The 12,300-nt window shown below is 40.6% G+C and overlaps 1 protein-coding gene across 2 annotated transcripts in view; it reads right to left on the bottom strand.

Moving 5' to 3' along the window:
- Window positions 1-1,037: 1,037 nt before the first annotated feature.
- The window catches only part of PFKFB4 (6-phosphofructo-2-kinase/fructose-2,6-biphosphatase 4), an 84,248-nt gene continuing 72,985 nt past the window's right edge, over window positions 1,038-12,300 (bottom strand). For both annotated transcript variants that reach the window (XM_066614228.1, XM_066614227.1), the window contains exon 14: window positions 1,038-4,247. In XM_066614228.1, coding sequence (XP_066470325.1) covers window positions 4,188-4,247 — 60 coding nt within the window. In that variant the 3' untranslated portion in view covers window positions 1,038-4,187. The remainder of the gene's footprint in view (window positions 4,248-12,300) is intronic.

Below are 12,300 nucleotides of genomic sequence, written 5' to 3' on the forward strand. Positions count from 1 at the left end.
GGAGGCTGCTTCACAGGGCCTCAGATAATTTACCAAGCTACTGAATGGGCTTCAAGACGAACTTGATTAACAACAAGGTACAGCTGTGAACCTCTCAGGTTGGGAGGGGGGATTCCACCATGAGCAAGGAGGTTTGTGGCACATCCACCCCTAGAATGTTTGGCAGGATCCGAGTTCTGATTGGTGGAAGGGTCAGGAGACCTATAAAGGTGAAGGGAAAGGGCTTTCCTTTGTTCTATCTTTGTCTCTGGCTAAGGGGGCCTGAGCTTTGACCATTCTGACAAGATGGACCTGCCTTTGACTGCAGCAGGGATGGGTCAGACTGGACTTTGGAAATGTAAGACTTTGGTGAACAATAGTTAAGAGTTAGGAGTTAGCTCTTTATTGTTTTAGTAGTGCTGAGTATTGTATTGATATGCTCTACCCTAAATTCTGAAACCTTATATAGACAGCACTGCATCAGTCAAACTATTCTTTAAATCTATATTCAATAAATCCTATCAATTACAACTGACTGGATTATTGGGACTGCTGGAACCAGAGGACTTGGTTGTGGGAGCTATTCCAGTGTGACTGAGTTGGAACCTGGCGACCTCAGTAACCTACTCCTGAGTTCAAGCAGGACAGAGGGGTTCAGGCTGGAGCACGATCCAGGGGCACGTTCCCCAAACTGGCCTGGCTACCAGAATTGAATGCTCTTACGGTTAAAGAGCAATTGGTAACTGCAATTGGAGAGGCCAGAGGGGTGTTAGGTGGCTGTATGGGTTTATGGTCACCTAATTACCTCTAAGGACAGTAAACACAGTCCTCAGGGAGGAGGGTCGTGTTGGATTTCACAGGTGAGCTTAATGGCTGCATGGCTAACAACTTTGAGGAGGCCTTGATGACTGCTCTCCCAACTGCAGGATGCAGTGCATGCCCATCGGCACAGCTGCATTGGTGTTGGAAGGTTGGTTAGGATTGAGCCCTGTGATAGTATGTCAGGTGTACTCAAATTGTTACTGTAGATTGGTTTGCACACAACTCAAGTAACGAGAAACAGAGAAAAGTAGAACATTTATTATTGGGGAGCAAATGTTACATGAGTAGAACAGCTCACTTAAAATATAAAATAGAAGGCCAAATAGAACAAAGCTTCTTCCAAGACTGCACTGGAACTAGGAAATGAATTGTCACCTCTGAACATAAATCTGTCATTCAATGCCATTTAGGTCTACTAGAGTTTTGACAACAGAAAGTGATCTTATAAAACCTTAAAACTAGCCTATGTAATGTGTGAAAGCCTGACTGATTTCAAAAGGGACTTACTTCCAAGCTGTGTGTTTACTATTACGATTCAAGTTATATTAGAACTCATGACTTCCTAGTCATTTTAATTTTCAAGTTTCAACATGAATTTACACTTGCATAAAATTTTTTCAATTATACATTCATCTGGTAGATAGAAGAAATCACCATTATCACATTATATTTAAATGTGACCTATAAAAATATCTACTATACATAAAATATTTAGCAACGTAATTTTACAGCACATTGAAAAATATGAAATTTAAGAAATAACCAAAAAAACCACAAATACATCTTTCAAATTAAGGAGAGGTAAGAGGAACATTTTACACCCATCAATAATTACTAATCTACTGGCTCAGCCGTTTCAGAGAATACTTTCTTACAAAAAGCACATTTACTATATAAGGTCCAATTATATCTACACAGTATTCTGGTGAAACCTCAACTTTGAGAATTAAATGCAACTCCTCAAGTAGCAAAATCCTTTTTGGCCCAAATTCAGAGAAATCTGAGATAGCATGTTGAAGGGACTGATCTGTTAATTCATTAGGGAAACCATCACACTCTACACCTGCTCCAGTTCACAAACATTTTACAGTGGTTGAACATAGCCGTTTCTAAACTCATTTCCTCCATAACTAGTGATCTACTACCAAAATAAATACATTACAGTGTAAATGCATATTATCCTATTGGACAGAACACACAGAAAGCACCTTTGACATGTGATTGCTTTATAAGTATTGGACTGTTTAAAAACAGTATGTTTCTGAAATAAAAACCGCTTTGGGCTTATCTCCAAGTACTGAATATATTGCTAGAACTAGCTTATTTAAAAAAATTCACAACACCACAGAAGGCTGCATTATAGCACCCACCTCCATATAATCTGAAACAAATTGAGCCCCCAGCTTGCAAAGCTAACATGGTACATTGCACAGAATGGCAATACTAATACATAGCAAGACTGAATAAAGTACCAGTACAGACAGTGAAACAACACACATTCCAACTGCAGAGAATGAAGCTTTCTTCGTTTCAAGAGCTGGTAGGCACCTAATCTGCTTGTTGCCAACTGTCAATCACACAACAAAGTATTTACACACTATATACTGGTTTAGTATGGCAAATATAACAGATTAACATGCACAAAGTTTTATCACTTTCACAGTTCCATTTATTTCAACAGGACTTTGTGGACTATGCCCCACAAGTGGGACTGAAAATATCCCACAGATTCACTTGCAAGGTTAACGTACGTAAGCATGAGTGAAAATCCTAGATGGCTACATTTGTTCTGCATCAGCTACACTCCTAAAACATGCTTAATTAGGGAATAAACCCCACTGAACACAGTGGGACTTTTGAGTAAAAATGCATAGGATTGTTTCATATGGTTCATTTCTCTTCCGTTTCATGACTCAGGCAATGCATCATGTTGTGGATACACAGATCCACAGAAATATCAATTATCTCGTTTTGCAGGGATTGCAGAACATTTCACAATCAATGTACACACCTTGTTCTCTTGTAAGAAAAGTCACTCATGACTACAGCAGGTATGCTAAATTATCCATTCAATGGGGAAAAACAAGCATATATCACAGGTTATCACTAATTCACAATAGAAACCAATCACATGATACTTCATTTGCAACTTTGGTTGAAGAAAGAATGGACAAACAGAAGATAAACTACCAAAAAGCCTGTTATAAGGCCTGAGCAAATTAATGGCATGGTGTCCTGCCCCATTAATTTCTGGAAATTCTGTACAATTGTTTCAATCCCAACTTGAACAATCTGAGGGAGAAAATTCCCACAAGAGATCTTCCCACACACTTCATCTCACTGTCTATCTGATATTCCCCAGGTCTTCAGGAAGAACCTAGGAGAACTTAGGAAATGCAGGAGAACCTAGGAAATGCAGCAAGGATAAAGGAACAGGGACAATCCCTTCCAACCAAAAACATTCCTTGTTTATTGTCTTATTATGTGTTAAATTTCCAATACATTAGTGTTAATTAATATCCTCTTTTTCCTGTGTTTGGAACCATGTCCATTTTTAAAAAATTTTTGGCTCACTTTTGCTGACTAAGTTAATTAAAAACACCTTTTATTTTTAAGAAAAAATGTAAGCTGATAAAATCCAAGTACCTTATTGCATGAAGTGGAAAGGAATATATTTATACACTCCACTAAAAAATTATAAAGTAAATGTTAAGAATACTTAACAAGATCAAAGCAGCACAACCAAGAGAATACTAACTGCACAGGCTTACTAGAAGATGCGATGCAGTATCAAGAGAAGCCTTTGACATAATGAACTAGAAAGAAAGGGTTTTTTTTAAAGGAACTTCTGCACTGTTCTCACTAGAAGTTGGAAATGTAATGGCCCTTTGTAGACCACAAACTGGATTGGGCAAGTATTCAGATGGTTTAATGAACAGAATGAAATACATTATGAAATGGAAACTAGAATAAAGTGTTACCTTGATTGTATGCTGGAATCACCATAGAGGAAAATTTAATCAGTGTGTGGCACTGAATGGTTTGAAAACATTTCAATAAAAATTATAATAAAATACACCTACAGGAAAGGTTGGGGCTAGACAAAATGAGTTAGACTCTTTCACAGGTGAAAAGTGACAGAATAAAGATAACATATATTAATTTAAAAGTCATTTCATGCTATGTTCCATAAATACCCAGTAAGCGTTCAGCTTTAACGTCAAGTCCACCTTGCCAGAGGGGCAGCGAATACACATTCAAGAAGAGAAGTGCATGCATTTTTATGTTGCTTGGTTTTTGCAGAGGCTCTCTCGATCCTCATGTCCCTGAGTGGTTTCCTTAGCATGGCTTCTGCAGTGTTGGGACAGTCTTGCAGGCCACAGGAGCTACAAGTGATTGGGAACTGTCCTCAAGGCTTCTTCTCGAGAGCGGCTAACGCATACATTCTGGAGGGGAAAAAACAAGCAATGAAAACAACATTTCAGAAATGAATGTTAAACATTTGATGAAAACACTGATCAAATTAAGCAATCAACGGCTTTAAGCGATCAACATCAACAGCTTTTTTCATGACATTCATCCCCTTCCAAGGCTAGTCCATGGAAAACGAAGGAAGCCATCCCATACACACTTACTTGGAAGTGAGTCTCAGGACGGCAAAGGAGCCTACTTCCAAATAACTGTGCACAGACTGCAATAAAGCAGTATTTCATCTTAACTGAAACCAGAGACAGTTGCTCTATGCTTCGTTGCTTTGCAAACATTTCCTTTGTCCTGACACTGACTACTGAATATGCTGTTCATCCAACTGAGTTTTTGGCTCCAACAGTGGGAAAGAAAACACCTTAGACAGAACCTTGAGAGGCTCAAACACAAACCTGTTTATATGTCCTACACGTTTCACCATAACCGAAGAGCTCTTTCTGAGACAAGGAACTATGAGATAATACTACTGCTACTTCTTGGGACCAATAAGATGTACAATGATAACACATGGAACATCCAATTACCCAGTCATATCATTGTCAACTCCTAACAGGAAAGAGTTCCCACAATCAGTGGCGTAGCTAGCGAGGGGCAGGGGGGCTGTCCACCCCAGGTACCACCTTTGGGGGGGAGACACCACAAATGACCCAACATCGCTAACATCGCGGAGGTTTGGAATAACCAAATACCATCATGCCATATACCATTGGATACAGAATGTCCAGCGGAATGCAATGCAGCAAACCGAATTGAATTATCTCCTTTCCATCAAAAGTTATAGCCAAAAAACCAGAAACAAAAAAATGCATGGAACCCTATGGAAAATGAAAAACGCAAGTAGGTGAACTTGTCATAGTTTGTCAGAAAGGACAGGCTGAGAGGAATCCAATGACACCCGAATGGTTCCTATCCAATGAATGCAGCCCCCAAATAACACCCAAGAAGGAAGTCCCTCCCTCCAAGTAGATGAATGTATTGAGCCCTACGGAAAGTGAAAGCAAGCCACACAGTTGCGTTTACTCATGAGTAAGCAAACGTGTCTTGGCTCCTGGCCAAGTCAGGCAAAGCGGAATGCAAGGCTAGCTGCTTGGTCCCCATCTGATGAAAATGGAGTTCAACTAATGCTCCAGAAGGCAGCCCCCCCCCCCAAGAATAAAACAGAGGTTTCAGGTGGCAATGTCCATTTTATTTGTCTTTAGACTTGTAAAGCCAAGTGGGTCCTGATAGTGCTATGCTTGAAATACAAGAATTTACACTGAACTGGGCACTGGGGATTGCTGAAAATCTCAGTGATATTTTTGTGGGGGGGGGGGTGTTCTTGCAGGCAGGCTACAGAGAAGATCCACTTGGTGGAACACTGCTAGCTTCCCCTTATTGAATTATTTATAATAATTTATTTTATTGTGCTTGATGATGTCACTTCCAGCCATGACATCACTTCCAGGGGGTCCTAGACAGATTGTCATCCTAAAAAGTGGGTCCCCGTGTTAAAAATTTGAGAACCACTGCCTTAACTCAAAACAGGTCAATCAGACATTCTTGGGGCGGGGGGGGGGGTGACACCCTAGTGACCAAAATTCTGGAGATCACTGATGCAGAATTTCATCCATTGCTTGTGGGGAAATATTCACTGCATTTATTTTCTGGCCATTATTATTAACATTCATTTCAAATCCTGAGCTGCTTAGAGGAAGGGTGGTATATAAATGTGAATGAATGAATTAATAATTAATTTAATTAATTGTGTCATATGGGGTGACAAGAATTTATGGGCCCCAGGTGTCAAATGACCTCGCTACCCAAAAACACACAGAATAGGCTGCAGGCACAAACCTCTCCATTCTCAGGCACATCTTCTTGTTTCTAGCCACCCACAGACCTTATCTCGCAGAGTGCTGCAGATTTGCTGATACCTGCTAAGCAGTGCACCTGCTACTTAATTCCTGTTTACTTACATTGTCTGGGTTGAAACTTGAGACAACCAGAAAAAAAAACCCTAAGACTGGGATTTTACCAAAGCCAGACAGAATTGACCAAAGAAACCCAAAGCTGGTCGAATCCCAACTTTGGGATTTGACCAAAGTTGCTAAGCCTGATCACAGAATGGTACCTATTCAGGTCATTCAAGCAGGAGCCACAGGATGACATTTGCCATCCAGTCTTAGAGCCAAGCAAAGTCACCCTACAAAGCTGCTGGTGAATAAAGTTTCAGGTCAAGAGAGCAATTCAGTCATAGGCCTTGTCAGATTGCTCCTAAGAGGCAAGCACAAGCATCACCAACTTCAAACCACTGCAGCCATGCCCAAGTGACTGTCCCCTGGAACCATTTGTGCCTTTGACATGCCCCTTGCCATGAAGGCTTACCCATTTTGAAACTGGTTGATACTTTTGCATGTTTGCCCTTGTAGATTCTACAATCTGAGTGCTTTGTCTAGTCCACAGTTTTTCAAACTGTGGGTTGGGACCCACTAGGTGGGTTGCGAGCCAATTTCAGGTGAGTCCCCATTCATTTCAATATTTTATTTTTAATATATTAGACTTGATGCTACCATGGTATGTGACTGCATTTGGAGAAATGTTACAGACATGTACTTTTAACAAGCTACTGTGTATATTCTTTTAACAATGACAGTAAATGGGACTTACTCCTGGGTAAGTGTGGGTAGGAATGCAGCCTAAAATGGTTTAAAATTTTCCTGCTTGATGATGTAACTTCAAGTGATGACATCACTTCCGGTGGGTCCTGACAGATTCTCATTCTAAAAAGTGGGTCCTGGTGCTAGATGTGTGAGAACCACTGGTCTAGTCCATTAGTCCAACATGTGCCAAGTTTCCCAAATCATTTTAACTAGCTCAGACCCCATTCCTGCCCAGAAGAAATCACTTATGAGTCTTGCTGATACTATCCATTTCTGAACAATTGTTTTTAAGCAAAAATCTAATGGATGTACCATCTGCTTTCAACAAGGAAAGTTGTGCATTACTCTACCAGTAAGATCCCTGGGCATCAGCTGAGGCTTTGAGGTGCACATCTTTGTGAGAAGAAAATGCACTCTCTTTTTCAAACACTACACTAGAAGCTTGAAAAGTGAATGCATGAGGCACATATGCATCTCCACTGGATTAAAATGACTGAAGCCACCCCACAGCACAATCTTAGGCATGATTACTCAGAAGTAAGTCTCACTGTGCTCAGTGAAACTTACTCCCAGGTAACTGCACACAGGATAGTGCACTTCAGTGCAAGTTTGCATGGATGACAGTAAAGGTTTGGCAAGCATGTTCCTGTCATCTTTCTAAATCCTTCCTACAAAAGAAACTCAGTATCTTTTAGAAAAGAGCTTCACAAAATATACCAACATGAAAGCTAGTAAAATTATCACAAGAAACACTAATGGACAAGGAAAAACACTGAAAGTACTCAACAATACAATTCAATATAAGGAAATTTGCAGTTCTAAGAAGATAGGTGACAACTGCTTTCATGGGCTGATCTAGAATCCTGTTTCAGCAATAGTCACACAGATGCCTCTGGGACCTCCTCAGTAAGCCAATAGAGCAACCACCACCTTTAACCCACAGAAAGAGCCATTAACAAATTGCATATTTAACTATTGTGGGACCCCATTAAAACAAGTTCTAAGGAAACAGTACCATGCTTTTAGTTTTGAGCACAAAAATCTGCTGACAGTAAAGGAATAGTCATGCAGCCTCTCTTTAAATAACTCCTTGCAAGTAGAAAATGAGCACTAGAGGGCAAGGCCTGAGATACAACATCTCTCCTTGAGAACGCTGTATTTGAGAGAAATATTTTTAACATAAGGAAGTATTCAAAAGTGGCATCCCTCACCTTCAGGACAATCCTCTCTAACACTGCAGGATTTCATCACCTCAGTCTGCAATTATAAAACTGTCACACTGCTATTGCCTAGGAATCCAAATGGCTGCTCTTCTGTGTCAGAGGAACTCTCAGAAAGTCCACAAAGCTGCAATTTACAGGGTTCATCTGGAAACTTATGGCAGCTAAACGAGTACATTAGCATGGTAGCCATAGTTACTCTTGAATTGTTTTTCAGCTCTAGGATGTTTCATTATGAAATATCTGAGAATTTCTGCAGCTCAATCAACATTAATTTTCCCATAATCACTAAGGACGTTTCTGTTTTTCAAAGTCACTTTATGGCTGATCTCCAAATTACCAATCAATCATTCTCCTAAACAAGCTATGGGCAACCCAATCTTATGCTTCCTGGCACTGGCTGAAGCAGCAGTGCCAAAGTGGCTACTTCTGTCTCCAGTGGGCACCGGGAAGCCACTGCAAGTATCCTCAGGGAAGGAGACTTAAGCTGGCACTTGGTAAGTACAGGATTGGGCCCTAACTACCTTTTACAAGTCAGAAGTGAATGCAAAATACAAGCAGGGCTTGCACTGGGGTGGATGAACCAAGCAGCTACCCAGAGCTCCAGTTAGTCTGAGCTCCAGGGGGACACCAAGCAACATGGCTCAATGTTTTTTGAATGTAGTGCTTGCCATGTGGTATGAGGTTTTTTTGTTTTTTTGCAAGCACCTTGTAGTGCTTGCAAGGTAGCTGGGTTACCAAGTACAATAATAAACTTCTTCCAATTCACTTCAAAGGATGTATCTTTTTCCATTTCCACTTTGATGTCATTTATTTTTGGTTAAAAAAAATCAGCTGCAGTTCAATCTGAGTTGATGTTATCGAGTATTATAAAGTGCTACAAAAATTCTAAATCACTTCCTACAAATCACTGTAGGAATCATTAGGGAAATATCCAGAGTTGAACAAGTGGCAGTTACTCCAGACCAACTTCCCTCCATCCCAAGGGAAGCCGTGCTGGCTCCATGTCCGAAAATGCTGTTGCTGGGGCTTGGGCGGATCTCAGCAACAGGTTGACACACGGCTCTTTTGAGCCACAGCTAAGGAAAGTGGAAAACTCCAAGTTCAAGACAAGGCTTCAGTAGCAGCCTCTTTGCAGAGCTTCCTGTGGGAAGGAAGGAAGCTGCTCCAGAGGACCTTCTGCGAGTGGCTTAGGATCCTGCCACTCTGGATACTAACTACTCTTGGAAAACCACTTTAGGAGGCGAGTTGGGCACCTATGTATTCAAAGACAAAAGCACAAAAATCCTGTCCACATTACAAAGAAGAGATTGTAACACAGAGCTACCCAATCTGAATGCTGGTCAGAACAACTATTTTGGCCAAATGAAGAATTCATACCATCATTTGGGAAAATCGGAATCTGCTGCCACCACTCTAGTTTGATGAAAATCTGCCAAAGAACAACATGCCACTAATAGGGGGGTCCCCATCAACATCCGGTATTCCCAGTTTTACTATTGCATTTGTACATGTGAACTATAAACATGATAAAAGCTTTGGGGAGGGGGAGTTGGTTTTTTTATTGTACTATGTGGGTACATATTTAAGCAGGAGCTGTTTGTTTCATGATGGCAGCAGAGCATTCACTTCTATATGTGGGGTTGAAGTGGGGATTTATGCTTGTGAAATGTTATGCCATAAGAAGCACAGTTGCCTGCAGGCACACCAGCATTGTTCTCTCCAAAGCTTCCAAATTGCTTTTCAATCTCAGAAGATTTGACTACTGTAAACTTGTTAAAATTGTTTATAGTGGTACTGACCCGTTTCTGTTGGGGTAAATGAACACGAAATGACAACCTACTTTCTATAGACTAAACTATAAGACCTTGTTTTTTTAAAAAGTGAGGATGGTAAAAAAGGGTGACTTTGAATTCAGAAGGAGTTTTTAAAATATTTCATATGCTTTTGTAAGCCACCTTTGGGCCCATCTGAGAGAAAACAGGATAAAAAATTGAATAAATAAAATATCAGTAGCATCTAACTAGTTATTGGCACACTAGTAGCATCTATCTGCAAAATGGCAGCAGAAATCTATTTCTATGCTCTTACCTTATAAAGAAAACCAACTTAAGGCTACCACTACATATGCCTTTCAGAAAAGAATAGTAATCACAGAAAAATACAGGTTGCACAACTGGGGGGGGGAACACACTACTCCCTCCTAACACTTAAAAGAGTCAGGATGGCATCTCAACTAGCACTTCCACAAACAGGAGGTCTTCCTACAAACAGAAACGTCCTTTGCAAGTAGAAGGAACATTCAGCTCATACAGGAAGTTTTCATTTGAGGATGATGCTCCCAACAACTAAAGCACTAGCCAGGATGCCATCCTTAGTAGCTATCATGTCTACATCACTGCTACTATGCATCAGCAGGACTAATTGTTGGGCAACTACCGATTATGTTACATTTCTCTATGTAAAACAGTCCAATCACTCCAGAGAAGAGCAAAACCCTTATTCACAGAATATTTGCACAAGCTTGCCATGTTTCCGTATTCTCTTCTAATGCAGTTTCAGTGTTTCAAGGCTTAACAGACATAAAAATCAGTTTTAAAATTAGCAATCATTCATGGTAACTGATTAGGTGATACCACAAAAGCCAGCAATCAAATAGCTCAGCGAATTAGCTCTGATTTTTTTTTTTTTTTTTAAGAATTACTTTGCCTAATAGGGACCAGATTGCAGGTTGATTTTCAAAAGTGATGTGCCACACAAAAACTGACACTATGGTTGATTCCAAAGTGATTGGAATGACTGACAGAAAGCAATTTAATATCATAGGATGAAAACAGCACCACATGTTTCATAGCTGTTCAGGACACAGGATTCACTGGTGAGCAGGGACAGTTACAAGGGCTTCCTCGGGAGGTCTTGAAATGTCTACGTTCTGTGTAACAATAAAAATACAGAGGAGAGTATTTATCACATGAAGCATCATCAGTCAGCTTCCGTCGTCAGTAAATAGCTGAACCTGCTAAATCAACAGATGCAAAAGTCATTTGTCTTAAAACTCAGCATGACAACAATTTCTAAAGATATGCTACACGGGCATTTACATGTTACTTGAAGATGGTTAAAGCTTAATTCCAAAATTACTGTATATTATGCAGAATTGGCATGTATTCCCTTACAATTCCCAGAATTGGCATGTATTCCCATACATTGGCATGTATTCCCTTACAATTCCCAGAATTGGCATGTATTCCCATACATTGGCATGTATTCCCCTTTAAAAGGGGATTGGACAAGTTTCTGGAGGAAAAATCCATTATGGGGTACGAACCATGATGTGTATGCGCAAGCTCCTGATTTTAGAAATGGGCTATGTCAGAAGGCCAGACGCAGGGGAGGGCACCAGGATGAGGTCTCTTGTTATCTGGTGTGCTCCCTGGGGCATTTGGTGGGCCGCTGTGAGATACAGGAAGCTGGACTAGATGGGCCTATGGCCTGATCCAGTGGGGCTGTTCTTATGTTCTTATTCATTACACTCCTCATCACAAAAAGGATACGGAATATGTAAAGCCCTGCTCTTCAATCCCTAAAGCCCTACCTTGTGCCTTTAATAGCTATATAAAGAGATAAGCTGGAATATCACCAGCCACATCACCCACACTTTAGAATCAAAGAATGTTAGAACCACACAGACCATGCAGGTCATCTAGTCTCACCCCTTGCACAGTGCAGGCAAGCGTATCTGCACAGCCAAACAGGGCTCATACATCTCAAGAGAAAAATTAAAGTCAGGATGTTGAATTCCATATCCAGCTCAAAAATTCCAGGCTAGGCTATTCCCATCACCAGCAATTATATTAAACCGCCTCTCAAACATATTCTCTCTCTCTCCACACACATTTCAAAACCTACTAGAGCAGTGGTTCCCAAGCTTTTTAGCACCGGGACCCACTTTTTAAAATAACACTCTATCAGGACCCACCTAGGTTTACCAGACTTTTAAAAAAGGAGATCTAGAAAGAAATATTTTAATTTATTTATAAATAATCCAAAAAAAGGTCCTCATACATTTATCGTCCTATATTAGGGGTGCCCAAACCCCAGCCCTGGGGCCACTTGCGGCCGTCGAGGCCTCTCAATGCAGCCCTCAGAGAGCC

The sequence above is a fragment of the Tiliqua scincoides genome, chromosome 2, assembly GCF_035046505.1.
Source record: "Tiliqua scincoides isolate rTilSci1 chromosome 2, rTilSci1.hap2, whole genome shotgun sequence".
NCBI lineage: Eukaryota > Metazoa > Chordata > Lepidosauria > Squamata > Scincidae > Tiliqua > Tiliqua scincoides.